The following is a 24,308-nucleotide window of genomic DNA, read 5'->3' on the forward strand; positions in this document are numbered from 1 at the left end:
CTGAGCTGTAGTCAATAAATAGAAGTCTGACATGGGTGTTTTTATTTCTAGGTGTTCCAGGATTGAGCGTAGGTGTCTGGCTGTGCAGTTGTTGTTAACTGGGACTCTAGCTTGGTCCGGTACTGCCTTTTGGCATCTTTGATGGATCTGCTTTGATCATATCTGGCTTTCTTTCATAACTATGATCTTGAGATGCTGGCATTAGACTGGGGTAAGCCCAGTAAGAAGCCAGATGTTCATGCATGGTTTCTGGTTGGGAATCATGCGTATTTGATCCTTTGACACACAGACTTCTACACACTTACTAATGAAGTCTGTTACTGTAGTGGCCTCTTTTAGGTATTAAAGAAGTCTGTTACTGTAGAGGCTTACATGTTCAGGCTGGTCATAGAGTTTTTAAATACTGACCAGTCTACTGACTCTGTGCAGTCCCATAGGAGATCATCCGATTCCTCAGACCAACATTGAATGACTTTCTTTGATTCTCCTGTTTTAGTTTTTACTTATAAACTGGGAAGCTAGATGTGAGAGATAGAGGAATAATTGATATGTTGATATGATTCAATGAAGTAGGGAAGAGGAGGCTCATGTGGAGCACAACACTGGCATGGACCAGTTGGGTCAAGTAATCTATTTCTTCATTGTACAATCTAAATAATTCAATGTAATTTGCAATTCTCAAGACATTGAGTTCATGAGGTACAAATGCCCAGTCCTGGACTGATTAAAAACAACAGATCCATTTGTCTATGAATCCTAGTTTAAAAATCAACTTTGTATAAATTATACTAATTATAGGACCTCAGGAATAAGAATTTATTTTACACCTGTGATTGAATTAGACAGCATAAATTTTATAAATAACAGATAATAACAGTCTAGCCTCTTTGATATTTCCTACTTGATGTATTTTCTTGGCATTTATGATATTGAAGCACACAAAAAGCACAGGGGCTTATCACCAGCAAGTCTGCAAATTCACCAGCAAAACCAGCAAATGCACAGCAGTCCCTGAGGAAACAGAATAACTAAATACAGAATTGAACATATGACCAAAGAAACTTGGAACAGGTGTTAATGAGTCACAGAGTCCTTTGGCCCAACTTGTCCATGCTGCCCTTTTTTTAACCACTAAGCTAATCCCAATTGCCTGCATTTGGCGCATATCCCTCTAAAGCCATCTTACTCAAGTAACTCTCGAAATGTTTTTTAAAAGACAAAATTGTTCCTGCCTCTGCTGCTTTCTCTGGCAGCTTGTTCCAGACACTCACCACCTTCTGTGTGAAAAAAAAATGCCCCTCTGGACCCTTTTATACCTCACCCTTCTCACCTTAAACCTATGCTCTTTAGTTTTAGGTTCCTCTGCCTTTAGGAAAAGATATTGAATATCTAGTTGATCTATGTCCCTCATTATTTTGTAGACCTCTATAAGATCATTTCTAAGCCTCCTATGCTCCAGGGAAAAAAGTCCTAGTTTATCCAACCTCTCCTTATATCTCAAACCATCAAGTCCTGGTAGCATACTGATAAATCTCTTTTGCCCTCTTTCTAGTTTAATAATATCCTTTCTATAATAGGGTGACCTGAACTGTACACAGTATTCCAAGTGTGACGTCCCAACTCCTGTATTCAATGTTCTGACCAATGAAACCAAGCATGCCGAATGTCTTCTTCACCACTCTGTCTACCTGTGACTCCACTTTCAAGGAGCTAAGAACCTGTACTCCTTGATCACTTTGTTCTATAACTTTCCCCAATCCCCTACCATTAACTGAATAGGTGCTGCCCTGGTTCAATCTACTAAAATGCATCACCTCACATTTATCTAAATTAAACTCCATCTGTCATTCATCGGTCCACTGACCCAATTGATCAAGATCCCTTGATCAAGAGTAATCCTAAATAATCTTCTTCGCTCTCCAACACGCCACCAATCTTGCAAACTTAATAATAGTGGGCCCGATTTTATCATCACGTTGCACCTATCTTCAGGTGCAAAAACGTGGTAAAGTGGGGCGTGAGGTGAGTAGCGCAATCTGCGCCTGCTTCCATGCTTTTACTCCCTTTACCAAGGCCCGAAAACGGCTGCGATTGGAACTGTGCTCAAAACGGACGTGGCGGCCATTTAAATGCATTTTCACGCATTTAAATTGACTTAATGAGTTGAACGCCCAATCTTACCAGCACTTACCCCTTTACCAGCATGCTTGCCCATCCAGAATTGGCACAAAATAGACATGCTCCATTAAAGTCTGATTTGGGTGCTACAGTTAGTGAGGAGGTAGATGCCTAGCGTCCAACAGCCCTCTGCTTGAGATTGGTGGAGGGGGAAAAGGTGTCTGCTGCCACTCGGCCTGAGATTAGTGGGAGGGAAGGGGTACCATTGCCACTCTGTCTGGGAAGGGGGCGTCCACTGCCACTCTGCCTGAGATCGATGGAGGGAAGGGGTGAGGGGGAGATAGGGGATAAGGGGGTCAGTAATGTTGGGGATGGTGGGATCAGGAGTTGACACTAGTGGGCCCGGGAGGGATGTGGCAGTGGGGTTGCATTCTATCATTCTTTCTCTGCTCATTCAGGAGGTGCTGATCGGAGCTATAGAAGTTTGGTTGCATTAAGCCCTGCCCACGGGCTTCTGTGGCTCAATTTGGAATTGCTGATATTTTTTCAGGTACAGTGTGTGTGGGGGCACTGGAGAACGGGTCTAAAAGACAGATCTGAAACACTCCCAGTTTTAAGTCCACCCAGCACTTAGAATCAAAGGGCCCAATTTTATCACAGCGTTGTGCCTATTTTTTGGTACGAAAACTTGGTAAAGTCAGGTGTGAGGCCAGTATCGTGTTCTGCACCCACATCCGGGCAGATGCCCACTTTACCAAGACCAAAAAATGGCCACGATCCGAATCATGCCCAAAATGAGCGCAACGGTGAACTAAATGTATTTGCATGCATTGAAATTGAATTAATGGACTGCCTGCCCAACTTTGCCAGCACTTCCCCCTTTACCCATCGCATTTGCCAATCTAGAATCGGTGTGAAATAGACATGTTCAATATAAGTCTGATTCGGGTGCCGCATCAGTGAGAGTCAGTGAAAAGGTAAATGACAGGCATCCAATGGTTCTCTGCTACTCACGGGTGTCCTGTTATTGCAGCCATTTTCTTTCTTGGGTCAGTGGTGGCTCTGCGAGGGTGTGGAGGGGAGGGAGTGGGGTCTGTTGCTCTGCAGGGTCGCCAATATCTGTCTCGCAGTACTGACCCGAGTCTCACTACTGACCTTGGGACTTGCGGTGCTGCTGGGTCCTAATGCACTCACTTCCAGCTGAAGGATGTGCACAAAGCAAATAGCACTGCTGCAGTCTCTCAGCTTTGCAAGGAGCTGTGTTTGTGCGGAGCATGTGGCTGGGGAAATAGGGGAACTGTGATTGTGGCTGGGGAAATAGGGGAACTGTGATTGTGGGGAGAATGTGGCTGGGGAATTGGGGGGGAATAGGGGAGGTGTGATTGTGGGGAGCATGTGGCTGGGGAATTGGGGGGCAGGAGGCATGGGCTGTGATTGTGGGGAGCATCTGGCTGGGGCAATTGGAGGGCAGAGAGGGCTCTGATTGTTGGTGTGCTAGGGGTAAGCAGCGTTGCATGACTTCCACATTTGTTCATCTCCACCGCCCCCCCCCCCCCCCCCCCCCAATTCAGAGTGATGAGATGCCTTTTGCAATCAACCGATCAATCTTGCTGTTCTTTTGAGGAGCTGAGGAGGAGAAAGTGGAGGAAGAATTGTAGGCACAGGAGACCCGGGCCTTACCACTTGCAGGGAGATGACCACCAGAGGCAGGAGGTGGCTGCCATTCATCCAAAGCAGGGGCATAGGAGAAGTGGGGAGTAGAGACCCCGGCAATTCCCTGTACGAGTGTCCTTTCGGGAGATGTCGGACACTGTATGCCACCAACATCTCTGACTCTGAAAGGATACCATGCAAGGCCTGTGTAATCTGTTGCAGCAACTGGCACCTTGAGGTGGGGGGACACCTGCTTCCAATGGCTGTCAAATTGATGGCCGCTCTGAATTTATGCGACGTTCTTTCCAGAGCCCGAGCGGAGATGTTTGTGGCATCCCCCAGTCAGCTGTGCACACCTGTGTCAAACAGGTCACTGGAGCCCTGTGTGCCCAGGCTGGGCAGTACATTAAATTTAACCTGGACCAGGCCCATTAAGAAACCCCACCCGCAGGGTTCACAGCCATTGTGGGGATGCCTAACATACAGGGGGCCATCGACTGCACCCACGTCGCCCTCAGGGGCCCCCTACAGAATCCATGATGATTTATTAATAGAAAGGGGTTCCACTCCCTGAATGTATAAATTGTGTGCGACCACAATATGACCACCATGCACATCTGCGCCAGACACCTAGGCAGCATGCATGACAGCTTCATTGTCAGGAGCTTGGACATCCCAGAAGCATTTGAGAAGGAGCCCAGGCTTCCGCTTTGGACATGGCTGATGACACCTTTTGCAGAGGCCTGTGTCTGAGGCAGAGACCTGCTTTAATGAGGCCCATGTAGCCATCCGCGCAATAGTGGAGTTGTGCAATTCTGGTGCCTGGACCAATCTGAAGGAGCCCTTCAGAATAGCCCCCTGATCTCCTCCCACATAGTGATGCTGTGCTGTGCCTTGCACTTAGGATCAAAATGGTAAAATAGGGCCCAATGCTTTCTAAATTCTCATCTAAATCATTAATATAAATGACAAATAAAGGTGGACACAGCACCAATCCCTGAGGTACACCACTGGTCACAGGCCTCTAGTTTGAAAAACAATCCTGTAAGACACCTTTTGTCTTTTGTCATTAAGCCAATTTTGTATCTATTTGGCTATCTCAATCTTATACAACAACATACTATGTGGTACCTTGACAAAGGCCTTGCTAGATCCCTGCAGACAACATTAACTACACTGTCCTCATCTACCTTCTTGGTTACTTCTTTAGAGAAAACTCAATCAAATTTGTGAGACATGATTTTCCATTCACAAAGCCATGCTGACTGTCCCTAATCAGTCCTTGCCTCCCTACTCTGTCTCTCAGAATACTTTATGACAACTTATCCACAACAGAAAAAAGTTAGGCTCACTGGCCTGTATAGAATCATAGAAACCCTACAGTGCAGAAAGAGGCCATTCAGCCCATCAAATCTGCACCGACCACAATCCCACCCAGGCCCTGCCCCCATATGCCTACATATTTACCCACTAATCACTCTAACCTACACATCTCAGGACACTAAGGGCAATTTTTAGCACGGCCAATCAACCTAACCTGCTCATCTTTGGACTGTGGGAGGAAACCGGAGCACCCGGAGGAAACCCACGCAGACACGAGGAGAATGTCCCTAGGTTTTTCCCTGCAGCCCTCCTGAAAAAAGGCACAAAATTGGGAATGACTTTTAGGATGTATCATATCTAGACACAAGTGAAAGCCAACAGTGAGCGCATGTTGAATTTAAATTATGTTTGCTATTTGATGGATCTTTTCTATCTTAACCATTTGCCTAAGAAACGTAATGCATTCATCTACATTATCTGTCAATCTATTCTAAGACAAGTGAAAAGCCATGAGTATAGCTGTATTGGAACGGTAGATGCATAAATACTGTTTATTTGTGAATAAATCACTGAAAGGATGCAAGGTGAGTGGGTGACAAGTGGAACAAAAAGTCCATCCTGTGAGTGTATAAAAAGTGTTAATGTCAGAAGTTTCCAGGATTGTTTCTGTGTTAGCTGTGTTAGGGCTGTCACTGGGTTGCTGCCACCTACTACTCCTGGAACAACAGGGTGTTACATCAACCAGGCTGCTGGATTGCTGTTATCTAGTGGAAAAAAACACAAGTAAAGATTGACATTAGTACTCTCTGTATGAGAGATTCAGAAATTCTGTTTATACATTAAGTAGGCTAGTTGGGTGAGACATCAGGAAGCGGTCAATACCTGGGCAGTACAACTCATTCAACAATCAGTGCCCTCAGGAATAGAGGTGAAAACTGGGAGGGAATGAGTTATGCAGTATGGTGAAGGATAAATTAATAAAAGTCATTTGTATATAAAATGTGCAAATTTGTGATAAATTCTAATTACAGTGTTATTCTTGATTCCGATTGGGATGAGCACAGTGAATTTGACTTTCTCCCACTTTACATTTGTTTGAGTTTATCCAAATTTTCAACTTGGAGCACTGATGTGTCTTTGCAACACCTGGTGCCAACGCAGATCCCCACAGAATAGAATCCAAAAAATCCTTACAGTGCAGAGGGAGGCTATTTGGCCCATCAAGTCTGCATCAACTCTCCAAAGGAGCATCTTACCAAGGCACAACCTTGGTTCTATTCCCATAACACCTGCACATTTAGCATGGCTAATCCACCTAACCTGCACTTCTTTGGATTGTGGGAGGAAACCGGAGCACTTGGAAGAAATCCACACAGACACGGGGAGAACATGCAAATTCCACACACACAGTCACCCATATTTTTGACCTTGAATTGGCAAATGGTGGATTAATGGGTATTTCGTATACGTGCTCTGCTGGTATCAGTTATTCACATGGAGGCACCAGCTTCATAAAAGAAATGCTCATATCTCTTTTGTGCATATAGCATACTTGATTGAGCATGCTCAGTGGTACTTAGCTTACAAATGTAGTTGGAGCGGACTTCTGAATGTGGCCAATGTCATGAATTTGGCATTATTCAATGTCACGTCGGAGGATATGCTATAATAAAAGAAGAAACTGTCAACTTTACTTTGATATAGATGAGAAACTGAAAATTATCTTGGAACTCTGGTTGACCATAAGAGTAAGACTGTCTTTCTCAAACCTAGTATCAGTGCAGTATCAAATTTAAAACTTTTAAAAGTAACTTCTTACTGAATGACTTAATATAACAAGAAATAAACCAGTTTGAAAGAGAACAATTTCAATATCGCCGAGAAAAGAGACATGACGAAGCTGTTGTTACAGTCAGATCAAAAACTGAACAAGAGGTGAAACTAATCATTTCATGCTGTGACTAGTGTTCAGTACTAACAGGATGCTGCCACCAAGCCAAAAAGACATTTGAATAAAGTGATGCTAACCAGCCTGTTCTTGCAAAATTCAAAACTTAGGCCGGAATTTTATCCTCACGCCTGTCCCGATTCCGGGCACGGGTGAGGCTTGGCGAATGGCATTCTCTGTTGGCCTCAGATGGGATCGTACGTACCTTGGGCAGACATGCTAAATTCTACCCTTAGTGTCCAACCTTAGAAGTAATTCTGTGATTGGAGAGTATTGGCTAAGCAATCCTAAGTGTTGTAAGAATTATGCTGACAACCAATTTAAGATTATAAATCGGGCTCGCAGTGTTGCTCAGTCAGAGACCACATATATTACGACGCAGCGCCCTGTTCTTTGCAGACAAAAAGAATATGTCCACATATTGCATCTGTTTCAACTGACGAAAATAGGTGACAGAAATGCTCTGATGCATTCCCCTGGGTAATGCCTTGACCGATCAGTCAACATGCCTAATTCAAATTTGAATGAATCTTGGCAGTTAACTGTCAGTCATCTACCAATCAGAGTCTACCTTTCAACAATCAGCAATCTCTTTTCATGAAGTACAAATTGTGGCTCCCTTTACAACTGTCATTCTTGCAAATGTCCTGATGAATGCAAGATGAAAAGCTTCTATATGTTTCTTTCTTCAGTGATATTCAAGCTGTGTACTACCAAGAGAAAATTTTCCTCCTGCAGCTTCTAAAAATGAAGAGAGATTTTATGAATTTACGCTGCTGAGCACTCTGTCTTTTCTTGCCTGAATTTTCTAAAGCTCACTCCCAATGGGAAAGTTCACATTAGGGAGCAATTTTCATTTTTATTGCTGATTATGTTTTTCACTTCTCAGATTTTCGTTTAGCAAACATATAGGAACAAATAGAAAGCAGGTCGCTGGATCACTATCACCAATTTTTCAAATTACATTAATAGTGAAAAATACTTCAGGAGTGTTAATTTGTAATATCCAACTTATAGTTTACTGTTCCCTATTCACATCCACAAAGCACATGTTAATCACAAGCCTTTCATTGAAGTGATAATTGTTTCACATTTCAGAAGTTTTCTGCCTAACTTGTTTTTTAATGTAAATATATTGTTTGTTGATTCCTACCAAGGGCATTGTTTGTGAAATTATTCCAAAACTGTGCATTTATCTTCTGCATTAAGTCTATCATCGGCATTCAGTCTTTCCTCCATCCTTTGTTTGAGTCAGCTGGAATGCCAAGTCTGAGAGACATTGTCACACTTGTAGCAGGTCATAGACTAACTGAGAAACTGGATCAGACTGCAAGGGACCTGAAATAGTCATCTCAGCAAATGCATGTTCCAAATTATGGCTCTAATGGAGTAGCAGGAGTATGTGTTGTCTTTTAATTTGAATACATATTGATTTTTCAACCCGCATAATTTACAGGGTAGAACGAAGGATTGCATTAACAATTTTGTTCCTGTCTGGGTGGCCTGCTCATTTAAATATTATTGTAAAATGAAACTACTATTTTTTGCCATCAGTGTATTATTTCATTAATTGTATTATTTGCATTGCGTGATTGGCTTATCACCAGTGGTCTCTTTATCAAGAAGCAAGAACATCAACTGAAGTAAAATATGAAGGTGTAAGAATGGAATTCTCAAATTGAATGTTTTTGAGTCAAAATCACACCGGGATATGAGTAACAAAAATGTTGATGTGCGTGCAATTCACCAGTGTATTAAAAGCATTAATCCATTAAAAGCTGATTTAAGAACAGATTTTAATCTGTTGCCCAGGCATAGAATTGGTATAAAGGATTGTATGCCCAATATAATGCCTGGCCACAATCTTGGGGAGAGAATTGTTTAAAAATTGGATAATTGTAGCTGTAATGAAAGACTTGTTAAAGTGTGTTTTATAAGTGAAAGTTGGGAATGATAACCTATAAGACAGCAAAAAATCCCTTTTTCAAATTATGGAGAATCAAGTTTCATTTGAATATATTAGTTTTGATTATTTCTAATATTTAACAGCATGATGTCCCCATTAATGGTACAATACGAGACTTGGTTTACAAAATGTAAAACGTAAGCTCCTATGAAACAGAGTTCTTCATGCCTTAATAAGCTATACCATCTTAGCGTACAGACTGCATTCCAAAAGTAATTCATAATGTGAAGAACATTAAACTGTGTAATGTGATAGGCTGTCAAATAAAAGCAAGCGTCATTATTTATTATGATATTTTAATATCATGGTGGCTTTTTAGTGATGTGGAAGTCAATGTAGTCTCATTGGAGATTGTAACCCACATTTTGATGATTATTGGCTATCATTACTGAGAAAGAAAAACATTTTAAGTGAGCCTTTATTGCTTTTTGATGTAATTCCAAAAACTGACAGCTCCCTCAATGTTTGGTGATTGGGTGCAGTATTCAGTAATGAACTGAATCGGCCAAGCGCGTAGGTTTAGTGTGAACCTATTCAACTATCTCAGTCATAGTGACACTAGGAATGCCACAATTCACCCCAGTATACTAAGGATAGGGAGGAAAAAAAAGCTGAAGAGAAATGAGGGATATCTTCAAAAAAGGAGAATAATTGCGCATGATGATTTCTGTTTATAAAACAAGGTAAATTTTTGACAGAAGTCCTAAAATAACCTAACTGAATTACACTAAAAAAGTGTTAGTTCTGTATGATTAGTGATAGTTGTCTAAGTTAATGGTTTAAATATGTAAAATATAACCTTGACCTTGGGATCAGTGATAAAAGAACAACTTTCATTATGTTTACCACTGCTGACAAACATTTGCTCAGCTTTTGAGGGGCAACCAGTGATCCTTCATGGTGTGCTGCCTTCGTGAAGGGTTATGTAACATGTATGAGCTGAGTGAACAACAGTGTGCCTCTTCAACAAATCAGATTGATAAATACTTCGGATAGTTTAAATTTTTTATTTATGAAATCATGTACAGAAAGCAAAATAAGGTGAGAAAAACAACAAGACTCAGAAGGAAAGAAATATTTTTCCTGTTCTCCAACACAGTTAATTTTTGATGGAACATACCTGCAAAAATAAATTTTCAGGGTGCACCGAATGTGAGGTTTATGAGATTGTTATGTTTCAGACTGTACCTTCAGTTTAGGGTAGAATGAAAAGGATCATGTGGTCCGTTCTGAAGTTTGCCTAACAACAGACCTAGTGGCTGAAGGGAGTTCTGGGTTGTTTGCTGCAAAGAAGGTGTGAGCTGTTCACACTTGGAAACAATGGCAGCGACATCCGTGTCTGCAGTGGTTGTAGACTGGGTGAGTCTGTAAAGTCCCAAGAAAGTGTTGTAAATTGCAGATTGGAAACAGTTATGTTTTAAACTGTCTATTTAATTGCAAGATTGAACAGATTTGGAATGTAAAGGGGTGGCACAGTGGTTAGCAGTGCTGCCTCAAAACACCAGGGCTCTGGGTTCAATTCCTGACTTAGGTCATTGTCATGTAGGGAAAGTAATTTGCACATTCTCCCTGTGTTTGCATGGGTTTCTTCCAGGTGCTCCCATTTCCTCCCACAGTCCGAAAGACATACTGTTTAGGTGCATTAGCTGTGCTAAATTCTCCCTCAGTGTACTCAAATAGGCACTGGAGTGTAGTATTCAGAGACTAGGGAATTTTCATAGTAACTTCATTTCAGTGTGAATGTAAGCCTAATTGTAACTAATAAATAAACTAAAGAATAGGTAATCAGGTTTTCCACCTGAACACAAAGCCCATGTGATTTACATTGCCATAGAGATAGGTTTTGAGAAAGATGGGTCCTTTGGATTGAACGATTGGGTTTTCTTAAAGATATCCTTGAAACTTACTTGAGGCTGTTTGTCAGGATCTTGGGAGAGAGGGAAAAGCAAGAGGCCAAAATAAGGTAATATCTGTGGTTCACTGCAGGAATATAGGTGGAAGCTTGAGTTTGAATTGAAAAGACCAACTTCCTGAGGATTTGAAATGAAACTGGAGGATTTGCCCATCTTGTGTTAGAGGGAGCATCACCAGGAAAACCATTCTTGCGAAAGGCAGTCTGGGGTTAAAAGTTACCAGGCTGTAAAGGAAAGTAATGGCACCTTGAGGTGCTAAGAATCAATTTGGGCTGGCTCTGGGGAATCAAACTACTACATCAGGAACAGTGTGAAGTATACCTGTGAAATGGGTTTTGCAGTTGTGTTAACAGCAAAAAGAGAAAGTTCTGTTCTATATAAGTTGCCTACAAAAATGGTGCTTTTAATCTGTTTGTTACAGTAAAAATCTTAAAATGTGAATTATTGATCTATCATCCCTTCGGGTGAAAGGATTTAAAAAAAAAAGCTACCAGGTAGCATAGAGATATTGACCCGGGTCAGTTTGTTTGGTACTTAAAATTTAATGCACTTTAAAACTTCTGAAGGCATTGGTCCTAATTTTTTCTGGTGTATTTAGTGGTTGAGAACAACAGTTTCACACCTGTAATATATTTCACCGTGGAACCAATTGGTGTGTTTCAATTATAATAAGTTTTGTGGAGGATCAGAGTAAACTATACAGTAATTATGAGAAATTCCGGTTTAAATGCACAAGTTGCAATCTGATTTATTCTATCATAATGGATAGTGTTATTAGCCTCTTCATTTGTCCAACTGCAAAATTTAGGTCTCAATGATCCCCAGGATAATTTCAATACTAAATTATTTTGAAGTGCAGCAGTTCTAGGCTAGACCAGCGAATAATAACAGGATAACTTCCCAGCTCTCTGTTTCAGTGTATTGAGACTGAAATGTTGGTGGGAAAACTCACTTCTCTTTTCCAAATCATTCCTCCATGTCTTTAACCTAACCACTGGCACTGGCAAACAAGACCTCAGTTTAGCATGCAAAAAAGAGTCAACCTAGGTTATCATCTATAGTGCACATGTCAACCTATCATCCTCCTGACACTGGTATGGTATTGTTATAATATTTATTCTTAAAAATTCATTCATGAAATGTGAGGGCGACTGGCAAGGTCAGCATTTATTTCCCTTGAGAAAGTGGTGGTGAGCTGCCTACTTGAATACACCAAGTGCTTGCTAGGCTGTTTCGTAGCCTGGTTAAGAGTCAGTCATTTTGCTATGGGACTGGAGTCACATGTAACACTGGATTTTCAATTTGGTATCAGCAGCTCAAAATGGGGCTAGTCCCATGAGTTATTGGTCTCACCAAATTTTCATTTAAATCAGCTACCCTGTAACCTCAAGAGAATTATGAAATGCCAGTGTGATTGGTATCATTTATGAACACCAAAGCAAGGCATTGGGCAAGAAGATCATCATAGGTTGGGCTCTAATGTTTTCTTTGGTGTCATTGAAAAGGTAAGCACACCATCAATTGGTCTTCATTTTCTTCACTAATAAATAGTGTATTGAGACATCCTCATGTGTGTCAAGAGCTTTGCTGAAGTATACCTTATGTTATTTTTGCATATATTAGGATATTATTACATCAATTTCAAAAATTCAATAAGTAGGCCTATTGTTATGTGTAATGATTATATATGTATACACACAGATTTGCTTTCGCTATGGTGGAGAAATCAATTGTAGCCTATTACAGCAAGTTATGATGATATTCATAGCATCTGTAATCTTTCCTGAAAAAAAATTAACTTTAAAGCAAAATTAAAATCAAGTCCAGAATTCTGAAAAGTGAACCAAATAATTGTAGTATGGTGCTGAACTGCCCAAGATGATTTCCCCATGCCACACTGTCCTTTCCTCCTCATTTGCTCATAAGAGCTTTTCAGTTCCCCTTCATTGAGAAATGAGTAGGTAAAAATACATGTGAGCTGGTTTTCCCTTGCATTCTTCAGATGTGGTTAAAGGTTTAAATTCATTTATTAGTGTCGCATGGCTTACATAAACACTGCACTGAAGCTACAGTGAAAATCTCCTTGTCAACACGCTGTGGCACCTGTTTGGGTACACTGACGGAAAACCTGGCATGAGCTGTGCATCTAACCAGCACATCTTTCAGACAGTGGGAGGAAACTGAAGCATCCGGAGGAAACCCACACAGAGGTAGAAACAAATGGCAGACTCTGCACTGAGAGTGACCCAAGCCGGGGATCAAACCTCAGTCCCTAATGCTGTGAGGCAGCAGTAATAACCACTGTGCTGCTGTGCTGCCCATAAAGGAATCACAAATCTGCTTCCGCAAGGATCCTCCACTTAGAAACAGCAATCATTCCTTGAGAATTGAGCACTTCCATCACCACCGTAAAAGATCTGCTGGTTTGGCCTTTGGCCATGGTTTGCAACTTTGAGCATGGGACTCTTATCAGGGTGACTTGGAAAAGAACAGGGATGGTTGACATCCCCCTCCACCCATGACTCAAATGATCTTGCTAACACATGGTGTAATAAGTGTATAGCAGAAAAGTCCCCGAGGGACATACCCCAAAGTTTCCTGCAAGGAAATATACCTTGTGCCCTCATTTAGCTTTCAGAAATTTCTAAATCTGAAACTGTAAAAATGCAATGTTGTATCTTTTAGGCTTTTTTCTGCAATATGGGGAATAAACTATTGGGTATGCCAGTAAATTACCACTAATTTTTTTTCATGTGTCAAAGGCACATTATGGTATTCAAGGAAAATTTAACCAAATTGCACTATGTACTCCTCCAAATACAAAATCTTTGTATCCAGTGCAATAGAAACACAATTGAACTTATTCACTCACGGAAAAGTAGTATCTTAGTAATAAAGCTAGCAGTGCTCAGAAAGCTCGTGATTCCAAATAAACCTGTTGGACTTTAATCTGGTGTTGTGAGACTTCTTACTGTGCCCAACCTAGTCCAACGCCAGCATCTCCATGTCATAGCAATTCATTGGCATCTCCATTGTTTTAGTGCTACACATGTTCTTTCTACATTCTGAAATGTGTCACCCACCATATTGGAGTGGGCTGCACATGGCTGATTAAAATATTTAACAAAGGCTTCAACACTGGATGTCGGATCTTTTTGTGATATTGATCCGTTTTACCACATAACTTGCTGCAAAATAAACTCTGTGAGAAGCATGTGACACACTTGGGCAGGAATGATCCATCAACAAACCTATTTAATGGATTCATTCACTAACTAATGCTAGTTTCTCCTTTTTGGATTCAGGAGGTCCCGTGAGGCTGCTTTCTGATCTCTAAAACTTTATTCTGACTTCTCAGAAGAAGTTTTACTCGCGCTGCACTTTGACTGCTCCCAAAACAATTTTATGATTGATTTTATGGAATTAAACAGTAACGTTCTGGTAGGGCTGGCTCAGGCAGAGGGGAGCACCAAAAACTCAGGATCTGGCAGGAGCAGCTGGGAGTAGAGGGATGGAAAGGACGGCACTGTACAAAATAAATTTACACTGAGTCTTCAGATAGCAGACCCTACTTGAGATCGAGGAGGACGGTCTGTGGCGCTTTTGCTTCATAAGGGAGGCTTTCATCGAGCAATGTCACTGTTTCAGCCACAACTAAATATTCAATCATGGAATGGCTGGAAATATTTGCGGTTGTCAAGGTCGATGTGGCCTTTAACTTAATTTTTCCATGGGGAGGGGGTAGAGTGTGGGTTCCTCCTCCATTCGTAGCCTGCTGTCTCAATTTGTCTGTGATCTTTTCTGAGAAGGGAGGACCTATGAGGGCTTGAAGATTTTAGCAAATGTGCCTGTCATGGTTAACTATTCGATATACACGGTGCAAGATGCGAGGTGTTAGGAAATGTGGGTTGCTATCAGTGGTGCTTGTGTGACTATGAGGAAATGGAGATAGAGTAAAGCGAGACGTTGGTTAGTAGAAAGGTTAGTTTAGGGCGGCAGGCTAGCATAGTGGTTAGCACTACTGCCTCACAGCGCTAGGGACCCAAATTTGATTCCTGACTAGAGTGACCGTCTGAGTGGAGTTTGCACATTGTCTGCATGGGTTTCCTCTGGGTGCTCTGGTTTCCTCCCACAATCCCAAGATGTGTGGGTTAAGTTGATTGGACATGCTAAATTGCCCCTTAGTGTCAGGGGTACTACCTAGGATAACTGCATGGGGTTATGGAGATAGGGCTTAGCTGAGATTGTGCTTGGTGCAGGCTGGATGGGCTGAATGGCCTCCTTCTGCACTGTAGGATTCTATGGGGTGGAGGAGGGGACTGTTTTGAGCAGCCAGTGTCCAGGTAGTTAAACATTTGGCACAGACCTTCTCTACAACCTCTTTCCACTGGCAGCAGAGAGGTTGCCTGTGGTCTTTCTGCTTCCTGGCAGAGTGGAAACAGCATTTTCCTTCTATCGTCTGGAGCATAGCTTCCAGTGTGATACAAGTAATCTGTCTTGACCTCTGCCACTCACCTTCCTGAATCTGTATATTTTCCCTGCTGCCTGAAACGCGAATGCATTTCCCCTTGAAGAAGCCCCACCAAAAACTGGCTTTACACCGTGAATCACTCCGAATGAGATCACGACATGAATTTTGAATCATGCAAACTAATTCTGCCCTGCATTCAGGTAAATCAGATTTGTAGGCAATGAATTTTAATATGTCAATTGTTTCGACGCTACTTTTTGCTGGTGTTCAAAGTTGCAGTACTGGGATGAAAATTCTCAAAAGCTGGCATGGGAAAAAACCTCTCGAAAGGAGCTCAAATCCTATTTCAACTAATTGAAAGCAGTGGTTAGCAAATTCATCTAGGTAGCACCTGTAATATTAGTGCTGCAGGTGCCAGTTCAGAACCACAATAACGTTTTTTTTTTGCAGTGTGTGCACAGGCTTCGGTTGCGGACTGCATTATTTTGGGTGGGTTGGTAGTATCGGTACTAGAACCCTGCAACACCAGAACGCAGAGAAGGCAGCTCTCAATCTCAGTGAGCAATGAACGCTGGGCTGATCCTCCTTCCACACTGGAACAGGGACACTGCCAACATTTCTTCTTTCGTCCTCCATTGCTTTATGTGGAAGGTGACTGATGGACTGTACGCAAGAAGAGTGGAATACATTGTCTCCTCTCTTTCCAGAATGGAGCAGTTGCTTTGATAGGATAGCAGAGCTCCCATGGTGCAGAGTGCCATTGAATGGACATTGATTACTTTGTGTGCACTCCGGGTGGAATTTTCTCAGAAAAATTTTAAGCTTTGAACGTTTTTGTCAGCGAAGTGGATGATGGTAACTTACGGCACTCTATGCATTGCAGAGGCCCTAATTTGATTCCCAGCGATAGGGGGAGGTTGGAGTCTTAGCTCAGCGAGAAACAGGCTGATGAACTCTAAGGGCACTATTGTGCATGGGAGATCAGTGACTCGCATCACAGACATCATGTCACCGCCTCCTCTCCCCCCCCCATCCCCTTGATTGCCATCTCGGCCAATTTTGATTTCACAGGTAGAAAGGGGCCAGCAAGATGGTAAGAGGCAAGAAATTGGGTATGAACCTGATATTTGACCCCTTGCCCTATCTTACCGGTTCGCAAACTGATAAGATCCCACCCCATATATAAAAGCAGAGATGTACTGCAATCACGAACAGTTTCACTTTCTCAGTGTTCAGCTAATGTGCACAGTGCACCACCCTTATGAACGCTCGCTATCCTGGCAGTGATCATGATGCCTTCATCCTGCACCAGCCTGCTTTACCATCTGAACTTGAGCCACCTTGGGAATCCATGCATGAGAAGGGCTACCCACTTACCACTCATCTCATGAATCTGGTGTACAACCCCTGCACATCCGGGCAGCATTCACATAATGACAGCCGTGCTGCAACACAGAATGTCATTGTGTGGGTCATTGGAGCGCTTCAGCAAGATTCTACTACTGGGCCTCGCTGGAGGAAGCCTGCATTACTTGCCTGAGCACATAAGAACATAAGAAATAGGAGCAGGAGTAGGCCATCTAGCCCCTCGAGCCTGCCCCGCCATTCAATAAGATCATGGCTGATCTGAAGTGGCTCAGTTCCACTTTCCCGCTTTCTCCCCATAACCCTTAATCCCCTTGCCTACCAAAAACCTATCTACCCGTGACTTAAATATATTTAGCGAGGTAGCCTCCACCACTTCAACGGGCAGAGAATTCCAGAGATTCACCACCCTTTGGGTGAAGAAGTTCCTCCTCAACTCCGTTCTAAACTGCCCCCCACCTTATCTTGAGGCTGTGCCCTCTAGTTCTGCTGTCCTTTCTGAGTGGGAAGAACCTCTCCACCTCTATCCTATCCATCCCCTTCATCATCTTATACATCTCAATAAGATGCCCCCTCATCCTTCTAAACTCCAATGAGTACAAGCCCAGTCTATTCAGCCTCTCTTCATAGTTCAACCCCCTCAACTCTGGTATCAGCCTAGTGAACCTCCTCTGCACTCCCTCCAAGGCCAAAATATCCTTGCGCAAGTGCGGCGACCAAAACTGCACACAGTACTCCAGCTGTGGCCTCATCAGTGCCCTGTACAGTTGCAGCAAGACCTCCCTACTTTTATATTCAATCCCCCTCACTATGAAGGCCAGCATCCCATTTGCCTTCCTGATCACCTGCTGCACCTGTAGGCTGGGTTTTTGCGACTCATGCACAAGGACCCCCAGGTCCCTCTGCACCATTGCATGCTGCAGCTTTTCGCCCTTTAAGTAGTAGTCCCAAGGTTCATTGTGTTCTGTTGCATCTTGTGACACTTCACCATCATGAGATGGGTGGCACGGTGGCACAATGGCTAGCACTGCAGCTTCGCAGCACCAGGGACCTGGGTTCAATTCTAGCCTCAGGTCACTGTCTGTGTGTAGTTTGCATGTTCTCCTCATGTTTGCCTGGGTTTCCTCTGGGTGCTCTATTTTTGTCTTGCAGTCAAAAGTTGTGTGAGTTAGGTTGATTGGCCATGATGATTGATCCTTAGTGTCGGTGGGGCTTAGCAACATAAATTCATGGGGTTGTGGAGATAGGGCCTGGGTGGGATTATTGTCTGTGCAGGCTCAATGGGCTGAATGGCCTCCTTCTGCACTGTGGGGATTCTATGATTTGAGGTCACTGCCCTTTCACCAGGTATTCGAGCAGTAGGAGGAGGAGGAAGAGCAAGAGGGTGAAGAGGAGGAGAGGGATAAGAACATAAGAACATAAGAAATAGGAGCAGGAGTAGGCCATCTAGCCCTTCGAGCCTGCCCCGCCATTCAATAAGATCATGGCTGATCTGTTGTGGCTCAGTTCCACTTTCCCGCCCTCTCCCCATAACCCTTAATCCCCTCTCTTATCAAGAACCCATCAACCCGCTTCTTAAAAATATTTAGCGAGGCAGCCTCCACCACTTCAACGGGCAGAGAATTCCAGAGATTCACCACCCTTTGAGTGAAGAAGTTCCTCCTCAACTCCGTTCTAAACCGCCTCCCCTTTATCTTGAGGCTGTGCCCCCTAGTCCTACTGTCTTTTTTGAGCGGGAAGAGTCTCTCCACCTCTATCCTATCCATCCCATTCATCATCTTATACGTCTCAATGAGATCTCCCCTCATTCTTCTAAACTCTAACGAGTACAAGCCTAGTTTATTCAGCCTCTCCTCACAGCTCAATCCCCTCAACTCCGGTATCAGCCTAGTAAACCTCCTCTGCACTCCCTCCAGGGCCAAAATATCCTTGCGCAGGTGCGGCGCCCAAAACTGCACACAGTACTCCAGCTGTGGCCTCACCAATGCCCTATACAGCTGCAGCAAGACCTCCCTACTTTTATATTCAATCCCCCTCGCTATGAAGGCCAACATCCCATTCGCCTTCCTGACCACCTGCTGCACCTGCAAGCTGGGTTTTTGCGACTCATGCACAAGGACCCCGAGGTCCCTCTGCACCGTCGCCTGCTGCAGTTTTTTGCCACGTAAGTAATAGTCCTTCCTACCATTCTTCCTACCAAAGTGGACCACCTCACACTTGCCAACATTAAATTCCATTTGCCATTTCCTGGCCCATTCGCCCAGCCTATCTAGATCCTTCTGCAGACTCTCCACACCCTCCGCACAATTTGCCTTTCCCCCAATCTTGGTGTCATCAGCAAATTTCGACACCCTGCACTCGGTTCCCTCCTCCAGATCATCTATATAAATGGTAAATAGCTGAGGCCCCAGCACCGACCCCTGGGGCACCCCACTAGTCACCAACCGCCAATCCGAATAGCACCCATTGACCCCCACTCTCTGCCTCCTATTTGACAACCAATCCTCTATCCACGCTAACACCCTACCCCCAACTCCATGTCCCCTGACCTTCTGCAATAACCTCTTGTGAGGTACCTTGTCAAAAGCCTTCTGAAAATCCAGAAAGACCACATCCACCGGCTCTCCTCTATCCACTGCCCTAGACACATCCTCATAGAACTCCAGTAAATTTGTCAGACACGACTTCCCTTTAATGAAACCGTGCTGCGTCCGCCCTATCAAGCAATTCCCTTCAAGATGCCTCGCAATTTCCTCCTTAATGACGGATTCTAACATTTTACCTACCACAGACGTTAAACTAACCGGCCTATAATTCCCCGCCTTTTGCCTGGCACCCTTCTTAAACAACGGCGTAACATTAGCCGTTTTCCAATCATCCGGCACTTCCCCGGAATCCAGCGACGTCTGGAAAATAACCACCAAGGCATCCACTATAACCTCCGCCATTTCTTTCAGAACCCTTGGATGCATTCCATCCGGTCCTGGGGACTTGTCCACAATCAGCCCCTCCAGTCTGTCGAGCACCACCTCTCTAGTAAGGAGGTGGCCCAATATCCCTGTTTCTTATTGGTTGGTCTGTGGTTGATTCATCTGACTGCGGTGCTAGGGAATGCCACTCAATTTTCTCAATGAAGAATGGTCATGCTTATCTTCCCCCTATTACTGACCGTCACTACATTAGTGATAACTAAACCAATTATCCTTGAGCCCACATTGTCAATTCTTGATCTTTGCTAAGTTAGCTGTTTTTATCTGGGGCAACAGTTAGGGGATTACAGTCAGCACTTTGGGACAATTGTTACAATAAGGCACAGGTTCTTTATCAGGAATAGAAAATGATCAGGTAGGGTTCTTGCTCCCTTTTGCTAAGTGGGTACAGTCCTTGCTTGACTATGACACCCGGTGTAATTGAATAGCTGTCAGGTTTATCCACAGGGAATGGATCCATAACCAGCATATCAGAGTCAACCCACTCAGAGTGGCAAGAGAAGGGAAGAAAATTGGGAAAAATAATCTCATATTATACCACTGACAATTCACAGTGTCACTGGCACCACAAATACATACCTTCAAACTTTTTTCATAGAATGTTCTGTTCATTTTTGAGCAAACGCTAAGCCACCTTCAGCTCATCTGCAGGTTAATTCATTAATTATCTATGCAATACATTTTGTTCTGAGCAAGGGCAACTTTTAGGCAGCAATATAAAAAATATTTAGGTAAGGCATTCGTAGTATTCTCATACTACGTGAGTACTCTTCAACTCAGTTTGTGGTACTGAAAATATTAACTAGAATTGAATAAAAGTTCAGACATTTTGAAATAACTTGTAAAATGGAACATCTTTTTTACAGATGGTACTGAACTCTGTGATTATGCAGCAGCTGTGTTGCAATCTTAGTAATTGGCTTGGTAGAACAGTGGTCAGGTTTTGCAGATGGACTGACCTCAATGTTGCTACTCAAATTCTGTCTCTTCCATGCGCTAGACTGGGACAACGGAGGGAGAAGGGAAGATTTCTGCTGAGCTGAGGCTTTCCCATCACAACAGCCACTAACAGTGAATCCCTTGTTAGTTCCAGCACACCATTGTGCACTCCGGGATTTCAGTTTATTTGTGTAAGTTCGCTCGTGGGCTAATTATCATTAAATGGAAGATTTCCTTAGTGCATTACACCCCGTGAAATCAGGGACACATTAATAAAGACCATTTTGTTACGAATAATACATTATGACTTTTTTTTCTGTGGCAGTTTTCAACACATGTATGAACAGAGTCTAGTTTTTAAACATTGTTTAGAAGAGCTTAACTTCTTATCATAACATTTCCTTCCCCCTCAAACCACAAAAGCAGCAAAAGGGTTGAGATGAAAAAAATTGAGTGGGTGCAGACACCCCTTAAAATTCAAAATAAAAGGAGTGAGTGGGTGCAGAGACTGCAGACATATTGTGTTGAAGAAATGGGAGAAAGGATTACAAGGAAAACAATTAGTGAGAATAGGAAATGAGAGGGAGAAATTGAACATAGTTGGGGGCAGGGAAGGGTGCAACGAGACTGCAGGTGCTTGTACAGAGATAGGATCTTAGAAACGCTACAGTGCAGAAGCAGACCATTTGGCCCGACTGACAACAATCCCACCCAGGCCCTATTCTTCTAACCCATATATTGACCCTGCTAATCCCTCTGACACTAAGGGGCAACTTACCATGGCTAATCTACCTAACCTACACATCTTTGAAATGTGGGAGGAAACCAGAGCACTCGGAGGAAACCCATGCAGACATGGGGAGAATGTGCAAATTCCACACAGACAGTCACCCAAGCCGGGAGTCGAACCCGGGTCCCTGTGAGATAGCAGTGGGAGCCACTGTGCCATCATGCCATGACATAAAGAATATTGAGAATAATAGAAACTAAGTTGAAGCAAAAATCAAGATTAGCATCTGGAAAAACATGAAGCACTGGCTGGATATATCAGGAGCAAAATGTAGACATTTGTGCATAGAATTTTGTTTAAAGTGGGGAAGTGAATAAAGCGAACCAGATTTCACTGTAATTTGTGACAAGTTAACTGTTGTATCTCTGAATAGAATTCAATTCTGTGATCAGTTGGACGATTACAATGTAATTTTTGTAGTTTCATTCGCTCAACAAATTTTTCACTTTTTTTCATTGCTTACAACTTGTTACCCTGATAGGCAGAGTACTGGAGGTGTGTGGGACTGTTACTGTATCTGCAGGTTGTCTGCTACAAGGGATGAGAGTAGTTAGAACACCATGAAATGATTATGTAGTGTGATCAGTAAATGAGTGTATAGGTTTCATTTCTGGGCAAATGCTTTCAAGTGGAAGTGTTTCCCCTGCAGACTGATATACTTGTCTGCTGGTCCCAGAATTAGTAATACACCTCCCTGTTGTGGTGTCCTCTTCTTCTCTGGTCAACTGAGCAGCACACACCATTCTTAACGGTCACATTCACCACATCATAATGGCGAATGCCCAATGCTGAGAAGGGATGGCACTTCATCTCTTTTTCTGACCGTGTTGGTAATTTTATGATCACTGTTTTTAGTTCAGACCAGAAGTAACCAGATTTATTGAGAAGTTAACTCCAAAACTTGCTCTGATGGCATTTGAATTCTCAACCTCTGCCTCACTAGTCCATTACCACAATGGCTAGTCCACAAGACATAAAGTTCTGGACAGATCCCTGTGTCAAACTGGAGGCAACTCCTCTGAGCAGTTGTGCATATTTAAAGCACTGATTGTGTTGTGTATTCACATAGCTGCGTCAGCATTAACACCCGACAGTAGTCAGAATGTATTCATCCTGTCAGCCCGCTGCTTCACTAATTATCTAGCCATCATGTTGAGCCAGAAGGAGACTGCTATCAGAGCAATCCTATTTAAATCCACTCCACGAACCAGGTCAGCACTTGTACAATGAGGGCAATACTGCCAAGAGGAATGTCACCATGTGGGTGACCAGGGTTCTGAGGCAATGTTTTCACTGCCTTAGCTTTCTGATGGTGCCTAAATGACCTGTCAATCATCAGGAAGCCGAGGAAGAGGAGGAGGAAAGGGCTACATCCATATTCTGGGTGGTTGAAAACCCCTTTGAACACCAGTATCCACAGCCATCTTAATAGCAGCGGAGTTTGCACTGTAACAAACTGAGACTTCATAATCTTGGTCTGAACTTTCACTGCAGCACTTGGGCAATAGCTGGCTTTTGCTGGCGCTGCAGTGGAAACTGAGACATTGACCATTGATACATTATAATGACTGGGCCTGTAAGTGTTCTTCTAGAGTTGACCACAACTGGGAAAGATGGGCTTTGAGTTCTGGACAGATCCCTGTGTCAAACTGGAGGCAACTCCTCTATGCTACTTGATAGTGACAGCAGGCTTTTTGGTAGGTCTGTCAATGCATCACGCACCTCTGTGTACATGTCCACCACGCTGCTTCTGTAAATGCTTCTATTCAAGTCCTCATCTGAATCCTCTGGTGCCAGCTCCCTTGAGGCTGAGGTTTGCTGCAACGTGAACCATTCTCCCTGCCGTAGCTGCAGGCTGGTGGCTCCTCCATGTGCAGGTTGTGTCTTAATCCTACCCTCTAACTTTTCCTAGTGTTTGTATCTGGGCTGGGGGCTGCAACCATCAGGTTGAGTGAGAGGGTTTCTTCCTCCCGAGTCTTCATTGAGGATTTCAGCCTCTCATTTCAAAAGTTAGCAAAGAAAGAGTTTATAGATCTTTGACAGCATAGAAAGCACAGTGGCAGGATTAGCGCCGGGGAAGGGGAAGAAAGAAAGGGGTTCATAATTACAGTAAAATATGTGCCTTGTCTCCCCATGCCACTACCACACCAAATGGTTTAAATTTATTTATTAGCGTCACAAGTAGGCTTACATTAATACTGATGTTGAGATGCTGGAGTTGGACTGGGATAGGCACAGTAGGAAGTCTCACAACACCAGGTTAAAGTCCAACAGGTTTATTTGGAATCATGAGCTTCCAGAGCGCTGCTCCTTTCTCAGGTGAGTAACCTGGTGTTGTGAGACTTCTTACTATATATTAACACCACAATGAAGTTACCGTGGAAATCCCCTCGTTGCCACACTCCGTCACCTGTTTGGGTACACTGAGGGAGAATTTAGCATGGCCAATGAACCTAACCAGCCTGTCTTTTGGACTGTGGGAGGAAACTGGAGCACCCAGAGGAAACCCATGCAGACATGGGGAGAACATGCAGATTCTGGGTCCTTGGTAACATGAGGCAGCAATGCCACCATGCATTAATATGTAACAGATACTTTGTTCCAAGTCTAAGTAACAGTTGGTCACATTCACTGAAGCTTCATTTCCTTTTGCAGGTGTTCTGGATTAGTTTACACATACCGTGTTTTCAAGACTCCGACTGATTCATGGACCGTTGAAGTAAGTGATAATCTCTAAATGAACGTAAACATGTTTATTTAAATGTTGAGTCAATTGTGCGTCATACGCTGGTAACGTTTTGCATGTTAAACTTTTGAGGTTTCCTCAGGTGG

At 43.2% G+C, this 24,308-nt stretch overlaps 1 protein-coding gene across 1 annotated transcript in view; it reads left to right on the forward strand.

The window, feature by feature from the left end:
• LOC145342653 (SH2 domain-containing protein 1A-like) overlaps positions 1-24,308 on the forward strand; it is a 51,811-nt gene that overhangs the window by 11,916 nt on the left and 15,587 nt on the right. Inside the window, exon 2 of the mRNA XM_080188198.1 lies at positions 24,132-24,195. Within this exon, the coding sequence (XP_080044324.1) occupies positions 24,132-24,195 (64 nt within the window). The remainder of the gene's footprint in view (positions 1-24,131; positions 24,196-24,308) is intronic.

This window comes from Carcharhinus amblyrhynchos, chromosome 4 (genome assembly GCF_965287045.1).
Source record: "Carcharhinus amblyrhynchos chromosome 4, sCarAmb.v2.hapA, whole genome shotgun sequence".
Classification (NCBI taxonomy): Eukaryota; Metazoa; Chordata; class Chondrichthyes; order Carcharhiniformes; family Carcharhinidae; genus Carcharhinus; species Carcharhinus amblyrhynchos.